The 18,682-nt window shown below is 43.5% G+C and overlaps 1 protein-coding gene across 36 annotated transcripts in view; it reads left to right on the top strand.

The window, feature by feature from the left end:
- The window catches only part of KIAA1217 (KIAA1217 ortholog), a 360,062-nt gene extending 341,750 nt beyond the window's left edge, over window positions 1–18,312 (top strand). For 26 of the 36 annotated variants that reach the window (XM_085573014.1, XM_085573016.1, XM_085573028.1 and 23 more), the window contains 9 exons: window positions 13–508; window positions 1,317–1,497; window positions 5,930–6,084; window positions 6,687–6,833; window positions 10,747–10,866; window positions 13,746–13,823; window positions 13,932–15,614; window positions 16,070–16,192; window positions 16,930–18,312. In XM_085573014.1, coding sequence (XP_085429140.1) covers window positions 13–508; window positions 1,317–1,497; window positions 5,930–6,084; window positions 6,687–6,833; window positions 10,747–10,866; window positions 13,746–13,823; window positions 13,932–15,614; window positions 16,070–16,192; window positions 16,930–17,424 — 3,478 coding nt within the window. In that variant the 3' untranslated portion in view covers window positions 17,425–18,312. Of the gene's footprint in view, window positions 1–12; window positions 509–1,316; window positions 1,498–5,929; window positions 6,085–6,686; window positions 6,834–10,746; window positions 10,867–13,745; window positions 13,824–13,931; window positions 15,615–16,069 lie in introns of all 36 variants that reach the window. The other 10 variants (XM_085573026.1, XM_021533124.3, XM_085573007.1 and 7 more) reach the window with 6 other exon arrangements.
- The last annotated feature ends 370 nt before the right edge of the window (window positions 18,313–18,682 follow it).

The following is an 18,682-nucleotide window of genomic DNA, read 5'->3' as shown; positions in this document are numbered from 1 at the left end:
TTGGCTGGGCAGACATGTTACAGAAGGACTGCTGAGGGGTGCGGATCCATCCCAAGCTGTGCAATACTCTGCTACAGAAAAGTCCACTGCAGCTGACACTCTGAAAAGCCAAGAGGAGCACAAGCCCACCCAGGGACACGCACAACAAAACCTGACAGCAATCCCATCCGAGTCCCAGGTGCCATCGGTCAAGTCAGAAGTCATCCCCTTCTCAGCCATGACTGTCCACCACGTGCAGAGCTCGCCTGTTGTCATCCAGCAGTCTCAGCACTCGGCAGCCCTGGTCCCCCACGGCCAGGGCTCTCCCTCTGCAGGCAGCCACGGTGAAGCTGTGCCTGCAGGAGCTCACCCTGCAGCCACCCCGGCCCCGCAGGAGCCCACGGCAGGATCCCAGCCCACACAAGCCACACCAGCACCACAGGTCTCTGTCAATGGCACCACCATGCAAAGCCTTTTCATTGAGGAAATTCACAGTGCAAGTACCAGAAATCGAGCTGTATCAATTGAGGTACGGTGTATTCTACTCCAACAGCTGTCCTCTCTTTGGGTCTGAGCTCCCAGTCTCACTCTTGATGCACTCTTGATGCTGCAGGTGGGACTTCACAAATGCATTCTGGGGATTTATGTACTTAACCCCTAGTTACACTGTACTTCTGAAGATACCCTCTGATTTTGTCCCTGCTCATTGCAAAAGAGTTGGACTAGATGTCCTGTAAAGGTCCCTTACAACCCAAACTGTTCTATGATTTTAAATGCAACAGAAAAGTTACATGTAATCAAAATCAGGTAACTGTTTTTAAAATTGTCTTTATTGAAAAAAAAAGTCAGCATTCTGCTTTAGAAATTTTAGAATACCCTATTTTTAACAATAGCATACAATTCTCTGGCAACACTTGCATACGTGGATTTCGTTCACTCTTTAAATCTCCATATCCCTTATTATGGAGAAGTAAAAGTGAAAGAATGTGAAGCTCCAGTGGTTTCCAGTGGGAAAACTCAGAGGTGAACTGCTGTGTCTTATTACAGACACAGCCTTTAATCACCAGTATGATGTATTGAGGCAGAGACCCAGATTTAAATTTTGCCTTTGTTCCTTTAGTGAGCAGTGGCCACTGGCATGTATTTGTGTCAAATCTAGCACAATACAAATCAGAACAGTGTGCAATTACTGTTCATGGATTTCCTTTAGTTGCTTTCTAGAATTGAAAGAATCTATCCATACTGACCTATAATGTTTACACATGGATTTTATTTTTAAATAAGTGATTGCAATGGAAATCAGAAAAATAAATAGACTCTTTACTGGTTTTATCTAGAAAGCTGAAAAGAAGTGGGAAGAGAAAAGACAAAACCTTGATCACTATAATGGAAAGGAATTTGAAAAGCTCTTGGAGGAGGCCCAGGCCAATATAATGAAGTCCATTCCTAACCTGGAGATGCCTCCCCAGCCAGCAGCCCTGCCTAAAGGAGATGCAGCAGAAAAGCTAGAAGTCTCAGGTAAGGTTTGCTAGAGTAAATGGGGCTAAAGAATTGCCTACCTGGGAAGGAGAGGTTATTTTTCCAACTTTCTAGAATGTTTTCAGTTTATAGATTGCTGTGATCCCGAGGAAGGACAAAACAATCTCTGAATACACAAAAATGTGCTTTAAAAAACAAGAATAACTTGCTATGTGTGGATAGAATGGTGGTAAAAGCTGGCAATTGCAAACAGGAAAATCCAGGTTAGGCATTAGGGAAAAAAACCTCATAAAGATGAGGAAAGTGAAGCACTGAAGCTGCATGAGGCAATGAGGAGGATGCAAGGTCCCCATTACTGGACAGAATGGTTTAGACTAGCACTGAAATAGAATTATACAGGTAGAGCTACTTAGTGGTAGCAAGATGGTGAGATGTCCTTCCAGTCCTATTTCATGTCTGAATTTATTCAAAATCCAAGGAGCAAAAAAGATGCCTCAGCCAAACCTTAGATTTATCCCATTAGGCAAACACACATCATTAGATTCTTACCCATATGCAAGTCCATCCAGCTCAGTCTCTGACAGGCAATTGGAGATGCTGTGTGTGGGGAGCACAGAACGCAGCTGCCTTCTGCAGTTTGCTACTAGTATTCCATTCAGTTCTGGGATTTTAAAGGGAATATCCAAATCTCTTCCTTTCCATATCCATTATAGAACTTTTATTCAGCAATTCCCCTATATTTGATTATACAATTTACACCCTCTTGCTGTGGCAGCAAGCTCCCATCTTGTGAAGGAGCTTTCCTTCATCCCTTTTAAACTGGTATTCATACCAGCTTCACTGAGTTCTCCATAGCTCTAATACCCCTAATTTGGCAAACAACAGCTCTTCATTTCGTTCATAAAATTATGGAGGCAGTGGATAAGCCTTTATCATGTCCTGGAGCTCTCCTGGAGTCTGCCCCACAGACTTCAAACTGAACTTCCAGCCTTTCTGGTCCCTCCATCCAGGCCAGCTGCTCCCTCTCCTAGAGGCTAGATTCAGTTACCCTTGTTTAATTCCACTTTGTCCTTCTGGAGCTGTGGGGGTCAGAGCTGCATGCTGCACTCAAGGTGTTGGCATGCCAACATAGTAAAAAGCTGAAAAACAAAGCCCTAGGGGTTGTGTAGACAAATTCATATAGAATTTGGGAGGAGTGTTTTCAGACCCAGCATTTTGTTCTGTGTGTACCTTTGACACTGCCAAGTTTTGGCTTCTTGGATGTTTTGCAACATACATGTTTAAAATAAATTATGTTGAACCTCATAAAATAATTTTAGAATTCTGGCACCCTTCAGTGAGATTACTGGCTATCAACACAATTAGCTTGTATAATGTGTGGCATAAATAGAAGAAGTCAGTGAAAATAAGTACCATATGGGTGCAGTGAGCTGTGACATCTTAAGAAGTGCAGAGCACAGTAACTGAGAAGTTTTGTAAGTCGCATAGTTAACTAATCCACTTCTGGAATACAATTTTGCACAGTGTGCAGCCAGCAGATTTAAGAACAAGTTTGATGAGATTGAGACATTTGCCTTCTGTTGTGCATAATGAATCCTGCAATAGTAACATAATTACAGGAACAGCAAAACTTTTCCTTAATATCTGCTTAAATATCTCACATACCACTCAGCTCTTCTATGACTGAGGATGAGAAGTTCAGTACCAGTCTGCTGTAGACTTGAAAGTTGAGCAGCATAAGAAAAGACATACCACCTATCTACCAATAAAATAGATAAAAAATGTTGGCCATAAATGAGCAGAGGCCTCTGTTGGCTCAGCTGCAGAGCCCAGAAATATCATGTTGCCAGATTGTGTCTCATCCGTTCTCCACACAGAACCTTTCCCAGTGAAGAAACACTTCTTTTTCTCTGCAAAGCACAAAGCAAAATAAAATTACACACTTCACACAGTTTTCCACATCACTCTGCAAATATTTCTTTAATGTCTTGAGTCTAACTTATCTTTGTATCAAGACTTTTCCATGAAAAATGTGATCTTTTTCTAGCATGTACATTAGTAATTGGTCTCCTTCATCTCTCTTTGTGCCTTCATATGTGAGAACGCCCTGATTTTTGGAAGTGATGAGTGATCAGTAACTTCCATTAAAGAGAGTTTATCTGACTGCAGACTGCCTCAAGGCAGGCTTTATTATTGTGAAACCTTTTGGATTTATTTTGGTGCAAGTAGAAGTCTGTATGGTGGGAGCAATTGGTTCCCATCTATGTGTGCCTGTTGAAAAATGCTGCAGTTTAGTGAAACAGCTGGTGACAAACAACTCCCATTTTGTTCACAGAAGTGCTGAGCACTTTGGCACCAAAGAAGGTTCCATAATGTGTAGGTTTTATTCATGGGCAGTCTCAGACTTAGTGAGTTAAATTTTTTCATTTACTCCTCCCTCTTTAAATTTGCCAGAGGAAAAAAAAAAAAAAAAACAACAGGTAAGATCTTCCCTGTAATTTTTTTCCTCTAAAATTTGTTTTTTTCCTTCTTATCTGTATTGGAGAAATATAATGGTTTAGTAAATAAAACAGAAATCCATGTTTGAAGTTTTATGGGCAGCCTAGTGTCACTGCACTGGCCATGACCAAGCCCCATCACAGCCTCTCCTTAATGACTCCAGCTAAGGGGCTGAGAGAGATTAGCCTTCAATAACCAATGCTTCTGCCACACTCAGTGACAATATTTCTTACCTGTGTTTTTATCTCCCATTTTGAGGATGGAGATGGATGAGTATCTCGGAGATGTGAATGAGATTGTAAGAATCATGTTTTCTTCATGCCTTCCATGTCTCTCATCCAACCTTGCTGTCATTAAATGCAAGAAAAACTTTGAGTTCTTGCAATCAGGGTCACTAACAATTTGAGGGTAATGGGTTGTGCCCATTAAAAGGAGTAGGAATTTGCAAAAGCCCTACATCATAGTCTGCTAAACACCATCTTAGAGAATTACTCTGATTTTACAGCAGAAGCACATCTGATGTAATTAAAAACTGAGTGGTGTGTGTTGACCAAAGAAGTGGTCTAATGTTAAGTGCATCTGGAAATTCACTCTTCTTGCAATCTGGCAAGTGAGTGCCAGATAACCAGGGAGGGAGATAATACAACTGAATATTTCTTTAAGTTTAAGCAGCTTCAAAGAACATTTGAGCTAAGAAGGGGACAAAGATGAGACTGGGTCACACAAGGACTCCATCCAGTCCCCAGGGCTAACTGGAGTGCTGGAGCAGCCTGACAGGAGTGGGCAGTTATGCAATAATTTCCCCATAGGGAACACTTAGCCCTAAACAGCTGGATAATCCCAAAAGCAGGATGTTTTATCTTTCTGGATTATATTTATGCCAGCTGTTTATATAACACTGAGTGGCTGCAGAAAGGTCGTTCTTTTGCTCTTGGAAACAAACACTGTAAATAGCAGTGTGAAAACAGTGGCTGTTGCCATATTTATGATGCTTAGCCTGTAACCAGAAACATTCAGGGGCAGTTCATGAGCTGGGTAATGCTGCTTCTGGAAATAATGCTGTTCAGGGATGGGGGGAGGAGGAAGTGGCAGCTGGTGGGGCAGCATCCTCAGGGGCAGTGCCAGTTTGAAACTGGTCTTCTCTAAGAAGACTCTCCTCAGAAAGGAAGGGCTGGCTCTGCTTGGCCTTTGCATTTGGTATTTGAATCTTTTTGGCTTAGAAAAATATGTATAGGGCTTTTATATGATAATTCAAAGGCAGAACTGTACATTCCTAGAATTACAGCAAGTTAAGTGAAAACAAATACACCCTAAGAAGAGGAGCAAGTGCAGTTGCCTCTGGCGATCCCCTGCCCCACTCAGAGATGAGAGGACTCACTGAAATGCAAGGGTGGCATCTCTGTAGAGTACTGCTTACATTTTCACTCAGCCTCTGTGTGAACTTAGCTAGTTGTGTCCAGCTATGGGATGGACAGAACTCTTCAGCTCCTTGCACCTTGCCAGCAGCACCTCCCAGGCAGAGCAGAAAGCTGTGCTGATTGCTTCAGAATTGCTGAGAACAATGAGAAGCCTCCAGGCTGGAGTCTGTATCCATGTCAGTGGCCTTGCTCTCAGAGGAGGCTGAGGGGCACTGTCTGTAAGCAGGTACCCAGAACTTGTGCCTTACATGCTCCTGCACACATGTGCTCTGCTATCCCACTTGTACACTGACGGCTACACCCAGACACAGCTGCCTGCAGGACAGGAGTTTTGCTGAAAAGTTCTGGGGGAAGTGATCCAGTTTCTCTGTGCAAGTACAGCACTGTTTACTTTCATTTCAAGTTACACTTGAATACCAAATGTGTTTCTGTTTGTATATTCAGCAACAGGACCTTTTAAGACATTTTTTTTTCCTTTCCAGTTAAGGCAGGCATGCAAATACTATTTTCCTCTCCTTCACCTATGCTTACTTTGTGCTGCTGTTTACCTGCAGAAGAAGCTCCTGATGGAGAACAGGACAATGACAAGCTGACCAAGTCTCCACCTCCTCCACCTCCACGGCGCAGTTACCTGCCAGGGTCAGGGCTGACCACAACGAGATCAGGAGATGTCATCTACACAGCCAGAAAAGAGGCTGCTGCTCTCAAGGTTTGGTGATTCATACTCTAGGCAGCCACACTCCTGATGAGAGGTTGGCAAACAGACAAGACATGGGCTTGGGCCTATAAACCACAAAATAAGTTGAGGCAGAGCTGTGTCCTGGAGTGCTACTGAAACTGCTCACCAGGATGCACTTCTGTTAGGACAAATGAGCAAGTAAGATTTGGTCAGTTCTGTTTACTTGCTGCTCTTATCTCCTAGCAATACACAGGCTGCTTTCATTTAGAGTGGTAAGAAGATTAAAAATAAAAAAAAAACCAAAACAAAAACAAAGCATGCCTTAAACAGATGGGGAAGATAAGGTCAGATTTGAGAGTGTTCTTACAGAAATGTTGAAAATTAGTTTCTTTAGGCTTGTTTTTCCCATCTGTTCTGGGGAAGGAAGTGGTGGGGAAAGTCCAATTTAGGAAGCTTTTTAATCTGTGAACATATAATCACATCAGCAATATTGGTTGCTTTTGAACTGATGAAGTAGCAGGAAGAGGGACCTTGCAAGACAGGAGTTGCAGTAGTGTTGAATTTTTGGTGTTTACTTTGCATCAGGAAGGTTCAGCTGTATTATCTGTCTGTGCTTTCTCACTCCCTTGTAGGAATGCAGTGAAGATACTGGGCAAATAGCACAATCCAAAGCCCCCAAAGAGGACCAGGCTTTGTCTCGGAGCACAGGGCATGCTGTAGCACCAGCTGCAAAAGATGAAGAGGAAGAGGAAGGAGATAAAATAATGGCAGAATTACAGGTATGCCTTTTGGGTTGCACATGAGGACACCTCTGCCCAATATCACTTCTAGGGCCTCAGTGCAATTTCCAGCTCAGAACATGAAGGAAAGTAGGTCTGCTAGCCTGACCCAGAACCACTTTGTTGCACTGAGTGGTACACTTTTTGAAAGTACTACCAAATTTTGTTCAAGAGGTCTGGAGCTGAGACAGTGATCAAGAATGCAGTAGCTGCCACTGGAGAAGCCTGCACATGCAAATGGGACAAGTAAAACATTGGTGTGCATTTGGTGTGGTTGTCCCTGGCCTAGTGTTGCTCACCCAGTACCAGACTGGCAAGGTGCTGAGAGCCTCTGTCATGTGTGCTTTGGTGGGAGCAGAGAATAACTGGGTCTGCTTCTGGTGGGCTATGCTATAATCCAAAGTTTCCCAGAATGTTTGAACACTGAGACATTGCCATTTCCTGTGGTGTAACTGGTCCATCACTCTGCCAGTGGCATAGAAGAGTGCTCTCTTGCTGGTCCTTCACTTGACATCACATAGGACAGTTCACTTCAGTGATGGAAATGCTGCAGTAAATGCCAACTATTCCAGCTACCATCAGTGAGCTCCAGCTTTCCAGGGGCACCCTCTGTCCTCTTCCATGCCCACATGAGGAAGGGAGATGTGGATCAGCCTAACTGGCTATAATTTTTGGTATTTTAGAATGCTGTTGCAACATGAGATGATCCCTGCTGTCCACCTGCCAACAGGTGGGCTTGGTGCTGCCCAGGGAGCATTCAGAGCACAGGAGATGTGGGCACTGAGCTCTAACTGTTCGTTCTGAGGGGTGCACCTTGCTCCTTCCTTCAGCTCTCACCCACCAGTGCTGATTTCAAGAGTGAGAGCAGAAGTTCACCCTTATCCCCCTGTGTGCTGATGACAGCAGTGGGACACCAGAGCTGGGGACATGTTGGAATCTGAGGTATTGGTGATTCTGAGATTGTAGAAAGTCTCTGTCTTTCTGCCCCGTTGCCCAAGAAGCCATAATTCGTCTGTGCTGATTTCCAGGTTGTTTATTCTGTTTATCTCTAACATGTTCTGCTGCCCTGCCCAGCTCTGTCCTGCAGGGCAGCATGTGGGGCTCTGCCCTCAGTGGGATGTTACAAACATTAAATACCAGAAACTCCCTGGGCTGGATTTACAATAATGTGCCAATATCTACCATCTACATTGAACAGTGTGTCCCCAGCCTAAACCAACAGAAAAATGCCAACACTACAGTGAAACGTGGAGGGCATGAAGAAGGAGAAAAAGGACAAGACACGCCCAATTTCCTCCATCCTGTCCCCTTTGGACCCCTAATCTAGAATCCTAAAATTTTACTTTTCCACCGGTGCCACACTTAACTATTACTTATATCAAACACTCAGAGCTTGTAATTCATCCTGTAAGATTGAAAACTCTTTTGCATGGACAGAGATCACAGACAGTGTCTCTCAGGGCTCTGTCCAGGGGGGTTCCTGACCCCCTGCCAGGGTCCCAGGGCAGCCAGAGGGAAGCCCTGGATTCCCACAGGGACACAGAAGCTGTCACAGCATCTCAGTCTCTAGGAAAGCAACCTCTACCTCGCAGCTGGGGACAGTGAAGTGGAGGTTAAGGTATGGAAACTGGGGGCTGAGAGAAGCTGAGGAAGAGAAATAGGCATGGGAATGGCATTCAGCAGGGAATGGGTGTTTAAATGCTAGCTTTGGGGGCTAGCAATACTCATTTCAAACCAATACCAAATACCAGGTATATTTTAGAAGCTTAACAGCATACCATATTTATAAAGGGACAAATTGCCTGATCTAAGAGCTACAGGCTCATTAGTTTGATGTCAGTCATAGGCAGAAAAATGGAAAATGAGATATGGAATTCAATCATTGAAGAATTAAAGGCCAGACATAAACAGTTATGCCAGTGAGCACAATGCAGTGGAACAGAGAGCCGTCAAAGGAAGCAACACTCAGATCAAGTAACAGGTTCAACTGCTTAAACTGAATTGTATACCTATAACCATTTTAGTAAGGCATTTGATCAAACATCACACAACATTGTTATAAAAATCTGGAACCTCAGAGTATACAAAAAAACCCTATTGCAGCATAATAGAGACCTGTCTGCTTTTGAAATCACTGACCTTGATGCAAGTGTTGCTGCTATGACAGGTCTCATAGGGAGCAGCAACAGGCCCAGTATCTCTCTGTATTTTCATCAAAAGTCTGGAAATACATTTAAAATTCTTACTGTGTAAATCATCTTTATTCAGATCAGTGAATTATGACAGCAGAGACATGATAGCAATCATTTAATGGTCATAATGCTTTGCTGAATAAAAAGTCCACATGAAGAGCAACAACATGTTGGCCAGGCCACAACTGCATGCCTTGGAAAGAAATAGGAGTTACAGTAAGAGATTGACAGGAGCTCCCAGGTCAGTGATGCTGCCACAAAATTGAGCCTGCCTCAGGTGTAGATGTGAAAACATGCCATGTCTTTATGTCTGTGTACAAGATCAGTGATCAGTGTGTACACACTGTGCTGCTGCATCCATGACTAAGTATCCATATGTCTCCCATTTGAAAAACCTGTTGGAGGTCCAGGAGAAACTTGAGTGCAATGTGAAGATTTTTAATGGAACAGGAAAAGGCATCATAATTATCAATGGCTGTAGCACAAACTATTTGGAGACTGTTACAGATATTTCAGAGCAAAGGTGATAAGAAAAATACCAAAGGGAAATAGCTTTTTTGACAGTTAGAGTCTGAAGGACTTTGAGGATGCTTTATTCAAACCCACATCACTGGTCTCACAAATGGGTAAGTTGGGGAAAAGTCCATATCCTCTATTGTGAGGAGCAAGACTATTTTTTCTATTAGTTTCATGTCATCTTAGGTACTCTGGTCTATTAACACATACAAATGGCATGTAATGGAAAACCAGAAGCAAGTCTACATCCTGATTTTTTGCACTGGATTTTTTTCTGTTATCCTTACTTTTCTGATTTTGCATAAACATGCAAAACATATAAAGAATACAGTATTTAAAAGAACAGGCCTGATTTCAATCTGTAATCAGGGCTTTTAATTTCATGAGTTGCCAGGAATCAATAATTTCCCTAATATATGGTATAACAGTAAAATCTTACTGCACTGTCTAACTCCTGTGAGCACTGCCCCCTCTTTGCCGTGTCCTCCCTGCACGTCTCACTGAAGGCAGGCCATGTGCCAGTGGAGGCCTGCAGAAATTCTGGTGAGGCAGAATTTTCTGCGTGCACTGCATGGTGATAGTGGCAGTACTAGTTTTGCTCTTCCAGGTCTGGGAGCCAGCTGGATAGAGAAACTCAAAAGAAATGAAAGGAGGATAGCAAAATAAATGTCTGAAAAGTCTGAGCCATGTCCTGGAGGATACGTGGTGGGAGGCCAGTGCCCACAAATCCATAGGCTGGGACAGTCAATTTATGGCTCATTATCAAAGACTGTGACAAATGCACATCTCCATGTTTAAACTTTCAATGACAGTTTGTGGGACAAGTGGAGTTATGTAACTCTTGCATTATCAGCCACAAGGAAATAGGTGCTGTCACAAGCCCCAATTTTGTCATGGGCTTCCTACTGGAGTTTGGAAAGCACCCCTGTGGATCTCCATTGTCTGCAAATTCAGAAATCAAGCTTGTCCTCCTTACAGGGAGCACTGAGGTCAGCATGGTGTTAGAGTCTTGAGAGGCTGGAAGGGATGCCCTGGTTCTCTTACTCTGATACTCTGAAATCTCTATTATTATCTCATGAGCTTGTAGAAAACATTGTTGAGCTGTGACTGTTAAAGACAAATGCTGTCTTTGTAGTTGGTAATCTCCAGATATTTCTGTGTACAAGTTCCTGGTCTCCTGATAACCTGTAGTATTTATTTCCTAGGCTTTCCAGAAGTGCTCTTTTATGGATGTAAACTCAAACAGTCATGCTGAACAGTCCAGAAATGATACACATGTTAAAGACATAAGGCCTGGGACTTTAATGCATCACAAGGAAAAGAAGGTAACAAGTGGCAATTGTAGACATGCCACCCAGTCTTGGCATAACCTTCTTTCCTTCAAAACTAATCTTACATCCTGTGTCCTGTTCTCTTTAACCCCCACCCACCACTGCCCAGCATTTTCCTTCCTTTTATCTCCGTATGGCTCAGAAATGCTCACACAGAACTCTATATTAACTTCATTATGTGTCTCATCAGCAACAGTACAATGGTTGCATGAAATTTTATCATTCTGTGAAATCAAAACAGGACCCATCAGTTTCTGTCAGAGATGCTCATACTGCTTAGAGCATCCTTCCCCAACTGTTCTGCTGATGGATGGTGAAGCATCTCTCCTAAGCTTGAGGGGAGTTAATGGTTCCTCTCAGTCTCTGGAGCCAATTTGAGAATGTATGCTTTATTTTGTTTCATTTGTTGGTTCCAGAAATAGTTGTTAGATATTCAGAAATCCCATTCAGTTTATTGGATGACAGAGTCAAAGTGGATGGGAGGAATTTGCCCTTATGTTTAAAGTTAATGCCCAAAATTCATCATGGGACTGAGAAGAGGCACTGTGTGCCTGGGGCTGTAGGCAGGTCAAGGTTAAATTTCACAGCTGTGCGTGGACTGCAGTTGCCAACTGAGTTGATTTGACTTAGCATGCAGCCAATGTGCAGGACAAGAAAAGGACAACTACTTCTGTCCTTGCAGACCCCTTTTTTATGTTCAATAATTAGTTGCATCACTGCTGCATTAGGGGGTTGTGCAGGCATGACAACTTGTCAGCCAAATGTGAGTTTGCAGTGAAGGTGGGTATGGTGGGGAAGGACACACAGCACACCTCAGCACAGCATTTCAACCTCCTCATGCATTCTGTGTGTGTATGCAAGTGCTGCCAGGTCAGGGCATTGCACTTAAGGACTTGTGTTGGAGCTGCCCAAACAGCAGTTCTGGTCTAAAGCTGCAAACAGCTGGCTGGGTAAGGGTACAGGTCCGTGGGTATGAGGGAAAAAGGACAAACTGTTCTGTGTGTATGACAGTGTTACAGAGAAAAAAGAAGTGTGAATTCATCCTCATTACTGCTGTTGTCAGAATGAGAAGATCGTATTGTTACATGAAATCCTGGGTCATCACTCAGGACACTGCATATCCTGTAACACAAACATTTCTTTGAAAGGTGCTGCCAAGTAACTGCCATAAACTGATATTTATTTGAATAACACAGAGTCCAGGAAATTAAGGTTAATGAGATCTGTTTTTGTAATCTGACATGAGAGAATGTTTATTGGCTTTAAATATGGAACATTATGGTCACGATAAAATCATTGAGGAAATGAGTTTTGTTGTGGTTTTATTTTTTTAGTAGAAAAGCAGAAGTTCCAAAACTAAGACACATTGTACAAGGACACTGTGAGGTGTTTCACTGATGCTTGGAACTAGAAGTGGAACATGTTAAAAAAAAGATATACAGTCAGCATATCCAGAGGCAACAAGTGCAATTAGGTCACTTGGCCTAATTCTGAGGGGTCTGACATGTTGTGGGATTGGGAGGTGCTCAGCACTGAGCAGGTCAGTGCCTGAGGGGATCACAAGCCCTGGAGTTTGGATCCCAAAATGCCTCTCAGCACAACATGCAGACTGTCAGCCTGCCCACTGAGGCCTTGGTGCTCTGCTGGTTTGTATGAAAGCTTTTCCTCGTTCAGAAATGTGAGGAAGCAGCTGTTCATCCTTGTTACTGCTGAACAAGCCTTTGTGGAGGTGAACTGTGACTCTGGTGTATGAGTGGCTTTCTTGTTTCTGTGGTTTGATTGTGAGTCAAGTTTTTCTGTAAAATCCTCCATAAGAAAATGTCACATAAGGTGTAGAAACTATATCTGGTGAACCTCTGTATGCATGGGGCATGCATGCACAACCAGTCTGGGGATTTCTGCACCGTCACTCACCCATCTCAGCTGGGAGAGCAATGCTCCTGACTGTTCTGCATGTCTGGATGCTCACATAAGTATAATCTGTCCTTCTGGTGTGCTAGGAGTCAGCTTCTAGTCTCAAGGAGGCAATGTCAGCATTATTGCTTTTGGTTCACTGCCTTCAGGCACCTGAGACCAAATTACTTTCCTTCTTGGTGAGCTGTCTTTTGACTGTAGATTTCTCTCTTATTCATAGTCCTGGTGTCTCCTCAGGTCAGTCCTTCATCCTGATGATTGGTGTTTCTCCTAAGTTGTCACTAGCATTTAAACCAAACCCCAAAGAAAAGCCTCGTGTTATGAAACAGCATTTCCAGGGGTCTTCACTTGCAAATAAAGAAAAAAGTCCCCCTGAAGTTTCATTGCTGGGAATAAACACACTTCTTTTGAGCCAGTGGATGTCCTCTCTGTTTGGTGTTTGGTATTTCTGATGTAAGTGAATGTAGCTCAATGTTTCATACTGCACTTCCACAGGCACCACAGGGTGTCACTGGTAATTCTGATGAAATACTTCTAAGCTGCAACCAGGATTTAGAAGTTCTCAGACTGTAAGGATACTAATTGTGATGGAGCAGCACTGCTCAGATGTGACCAACATTAGAAAGAGCAAAATGTAACTAGAAAATCAGCTTTTACTGGTATAAAACTTCATTTCAAGGCACACCAGATTTGCTGTCAGCTCTTCCATGTCAGCCTCCCTTTGATATGTCCCAGCAGAATGTGACCAGATACTGTGAGATTTTCAGCTTCAATCTTATAAAAATGGGGGGGGTCTGGAGGGGTTTAGTAGGAAGGTGAACAGGTCATGGAGCACTGTGTTGGAAATAAGGTAATTAATGTGCTTATGCATATTCTGGAGGCCTTGTTAAAACAAGGTAACATCCCATCCTGACCTAATGCATAGAACAAAGCAGTAACATCATGCACTGTTCTGCCAGAATTTGGAAATTTGCCCTGAAGAAAGACAGGAATCAGATGACAGCTTGAGATATGTCTCTGCAGCAGTAAATGGAGTGGTGAGTTCACGAGGTCTGCGCTTCCTCCGAGATTAATCTTGGGGAAAAATAAAAGTCCTGTAAAGATAAAAGCCCTGAATAACTAAGTAATCCAACTTTCCCCCTTAGGTGTATGGGGCTACAACAGGATCTCCCACAGATAGTGACCATCCTAAAGAGAAGAGGGAAGGGAGAACTGAAGAAGAATTGGGTTCTGATTCATCCAGTACAGCTGACAATAAAAGTGGCTTTTCAATGAATGACAGTCCTACATTTAGCAAGGGTTTGTTTGTAGACAGTACAGACTATTCTAACAAAAACCTTCAGAATATGAGCATAAACCTGTCTAGCATCGGTTTGCCAGAGGAGGACAAACGAAGAGGGGCTCAAGATACCTTAGGATCACATTTTCCAGCCGTTGAGACTGGAAAACAAAAGCCAAACTACAGACTGTCAAGAGATGCTCTCCAGGGTGTGCCTCAGGGTGAAGCCTTGCAGAGCACAGGCAAGCACATCCCCATCAGCAGCGTTGCCCCTCTCCTGAGGCACATGCAGGAGGCTGCGGGGCCTCAGCCTTCCTTGCAGGAGCAAGAAGTGTCTGCAGGCAACTACAATCAGGTTGTGCTGAGACCCAAAGTGTCCAGAGCAAACAGCGTGAGCAGCATTGAGGAGACAGACTCTCCAGCCAGCTCTCCAAGTGAAGACAACCCACCCACAGAAAACATTGCCTTCATGATTACCAAAACAGCCGTGCAGGTGCTCTCGAGTGGGGAAGTTCACGACATAGTGAGCCGGAAAGGAGGAGATGTGCAAACAGTCAACATCGACACGAGAAAGGATGTGGCATCTGAGAAGGGCATCCCTGAGAACATGGACAGCGAAGAGCCCGTGGTGTGTCTGGACAAAAAGCCTGTCATCATCATTTTTGATGAACCGATGGATATTAGGTCAGCGTACAAACGGCTTTCTACCATTTTTGAGGAATGTGATGAGGAATTGGAAAAAATGATGACAGATGAAAAGATAGAAGAAGAAGAGGAGGAGGAAGAAAATGAAGCACGTGAAGTCTCTGAGAGGCAGAAGGAAGAGTCACCAGTGGCTAATGACAGAAAAGCAACCACAGAGCATTCTGCAGCTCATGGTCCCCAGGGGCCATACTTATTTAACCTTCGGTCTGACTCTGCAGAAGGCAGACCTCCTGTAGAGGAGGAAAGCACAAAGACAAATTTCAACAAATACCGTCAGATCTATGGGCTAAACACAGAAGCAAACTCAGACTCTGCTGATCAGTTGGCAAGCAGGCAGGATTCTAAGAAAAAATTTAAATTTAAATTCCCTAAAAAGCAGCTGGCTGCTCTGACGCAGGCAATACGGACAGGAACCAAGACTGGGAAGAAGACCTTGCAGGTTGTGGTCTATGAAGAAGAGGAGGAAGATGGGACCCTGAAGCAGCACAAGGAAGCAAAGAGATTTGAAATCACTAGGTCTCAGTCTGAGGAGAGTGATAAAAGTCCTTCTGGGAAGCAAGAGGGATGCTCTGGAGCTGCAGTGTCCCTGTCTAGGACTGATGAAATTCGACAGAGTACATACAGAACGCTAGACAGCCTTGAGCAGACTATAAAGCAGCTGGAAAACACCATCAGTGAAATGAGTCCAAAACCTGTCCCTGAAAACACATACACCTCTGAGGGAAGCTTTGTCCCCTTCTCTGCCCAGATAGTACCAGAGACCCCATCCCGAGAGCATGTAGTGCTGGATGAGAGCCTTGCTGGTGTAGAGCCCCCTGCATCACTCCCAGCCACTTCACGTAAGGTACCTTAGTCCGAGAAATCAAACCTCCAGCTGCTTTCTGAAATCTGCAATAATCACCATTAAACAAGAGGGTCTTGTGATTTGTTTGCTTCCTTTCAGGTGGCTTGTTTGGGCTCCCCACGAGGTGTCTAACAGCTAATAGACCACTGTTTTTTGGGGTTTTTTAAAATCTTTGCTGCTGATTGGTGATGGGCAAATGCAGGGGAGCTGGGTCGAATAATCCGCTGTGTGAAATGACAAGTGTCACTGACATGAAATCCAGGCTGATCAGTAGCTGAGCAGTTTTCTCCATTTGATTCTGGAATTAACACCCGCGGTGTGAAGCTCCTGAACTTCCCCTGCATGTAGTACTGTGGCTTGTTTTCGGCGCATGGTGTGCAGTCCTCTGTTCAGGCACCCTTGCACTGACCACACCTTCTTGTCTCCCCTCCCTGCCCCTCCACTCCTTTCCACAGGGCTCCAGCGCTGCCTCCCAGACAAGCCGGATGCCAGTCCCCATGGCTTCAAAAACTAGACAAGGAAGCATGGAGAAATCAGGCAAACAGCACAAGCTGCAGGATCCACGCCAATACAGACAGGTAGTTTTACCCTAAACCCAGTGTTTGGATGGACATTTCATGTTGTTTGTTTATTTAAAAACTCCAGTAACTGACTGAGATTATACCAAATATCGGATGCCTGAGGTCAAACTGGACATCCTGGATCCTGGGGGGCATGACAGTACTGATCTTTTCACCATGCTTGTGCATGCATGTCTGCAATAAAACACCTGCTGCTTTTTTTGTTTGGTTGGGTTTTGGGTCGTCTGTTTATTGGGTTTGGCTTTTTTTTTTTCTTAATTTATTATTTTTATTTTTTTTTAAACTGTGGTATTCAGCTGTGATTTTGAGATGTCAACTACCTGATTACTTTCCATTTGGTTAATGTGGTGGTTCTGTAGGAGAACTGGGAATGCTTCTGTTCAGAGTCTTTACAGGAAGTCCTGGACACTAACCCGTTGGTGTAGGTGGCAGTGGGTGCATATTAACCCGCGGCGGGACGTCCCTCTCACGTTAATTCTGCCAGCATGGCCGACGTAGTGCCTGCTCTGTAACACGTAGGTCGCGCCTTCTCACAAAGCTCTCCTGGTTCTTTCTCTATGCACTCTCCATTGGGCACTTTGGGTTTTCTACCAGGTCCAGTCCATGGCTGCAGGACTTAGCTCAGGCCTCGAACTGTTAGTTCTGATTCTCTGTAGGGCTGTTTTCCCAGGTCCTGTTGGTTTATCGTGTTACCGGCTTTCTGACAAACTGTCTCCCGACATCTTTATTTGCAGGCTAATGGAAGTGCTAAGAAAGCTGGTGGGGACTATAAGGCTACTTCTCCTACCCTACCTGCTTCTAAGATCCCAGCCTTTTCTCCCACTTCTGGGAAAAGCAGCTCAGCACCTGCTTCTAGCAGTGACAGCTCTAACCCTCTTAATCCACCTACTAAAACCTCCATTCCTTCCTCCTCCCTTCTCGGTCCTCAGACAGGTCGCATAACTTACTCTACCTCCCTCATCCCCTCTGTCTCTAATGGCTCCTCCAAGTTGCAGAGCCCCACTTACCCAGGGAAAGGTCACCACCTCTCCTTCTCGCTGCAGACTCAGAACGGCCGACCACCCCCTCCTTCCTCCTCTACCTCCCCGCCCTCCTCTATCTCCCCCCCTTCCCTGAGCCAAGGTATGAAGAGCATCAGGACAATCCACACCCCTAGTTTCAACAGCTACAAGGCACAGAACGGGAATGCCAGCAAGTCCGCCCCATCCACGGTCAAGGAGCCATCCTAAAGGCTAAGCACAGCACACCTGCCAGGTCACCGAGGCTTTTTGTTCACAGAATCCACAGCCAATATTTTAACCAGGGAACGTAACCATTTTGTTGTATTGCTGGAGGCTTAATACTAATCACGTGCTAAATACTGAATTACTACACTAGATTAGAGTGAAGCTTTTTGGAAAACAGTTGCTGTTGCAATGATAAAAGAGCATTTTCTTTCTATAGGCAGCACCTCTTTAAAAAAGTGTGAAGGTGTGTGAGTGAACTGCGTGTGCACAGTGGTGTACTGAGCATGGGGAATTGTATGGATAAAAATTTACTAAGTTGTTTTGTATAAAGCTATTTTTCATTATGAGGTCTAGAAGTGAACAGAGATATACTAAAGTGTGATTATATTCAACTGTAAAACTGAGACTAAAATATTTTTCTTTTATTTTGGTGTTATTTAGCTTTGTTACAGATTTCTATTTTTGTCAACAAATGTCATGGTTCCTTTCGAGATCTTTTTGCCAAAACATTTTGATACTATTGTAATGTACATTTGAAAGTAGTATGCTGGACAGTAAACCTCTGCACAAGAAACAGAACAAGACTGGTCTTATGTGTGTATGAGGCAACTCAACTTATTGCACTGCCATTCAGATTATATTTAAGAATTTGACAGACAAGGAAAAAATAAATTGTTTTACACATATAGATAGTTGCTGATTACTTTTTTTCTTAGCTCAATCCACCCTTTTTCCTTCATTTTTATTTTACTGAGACCTGGTAGCCCATTAATGTATTGCATTGTGGATTTTTAAATGTACACTTCAGTACTGTTCTGTATACTGGCAAACTTTTGTACATATCTATAAATATCTATAAATAAATAAATAAATACTGTATGTGGCTGGGCACATAGAGTAGTTTTACCACACCAAAGTTAATTTTTATGCATGCTTAAAAATACATATGGGAAGGGTTGAAAAAGATGGATACCAGTTAAATAGGAGAAGAGCAAAAAACTTGCATAGCTAATGGTTTTGTAAATAAATTTATTTGTATAACACCATAATGTAATATACAGAACTATGATAAGCAAAGATCTTTACAAAAATAAAGGGCTGCATGCTTATATATTTGTATTTTGTCACTAGTAACTTTTCAGATGGTCTCAATTGGCTGTTCAGCTGTTTGCCTGAGGGTGTTAAGCCATTAGAACACCTGACTTGATTTTCCCCAGATTAAGGCCACACCTAGTTAGTAATTTCAAAATGGGGTCTTTCA

This window comes from Lonchura striata, chromosome 2 (genome assembly GCF_050655825.1).
Source record: "Lonchura striata isolate lonStrDom1 chromosome 2, ASM5065582v1, whole genome shotgun sequence".
NCBI lineage: Eukaryota > Metazoa > Chordata > Aves > Passeriformes > Estrildidae > Lonchura > Lonchura striata.
This window is presented reverse-complemented; position numbering and strand designations above follow the sequence as displayed.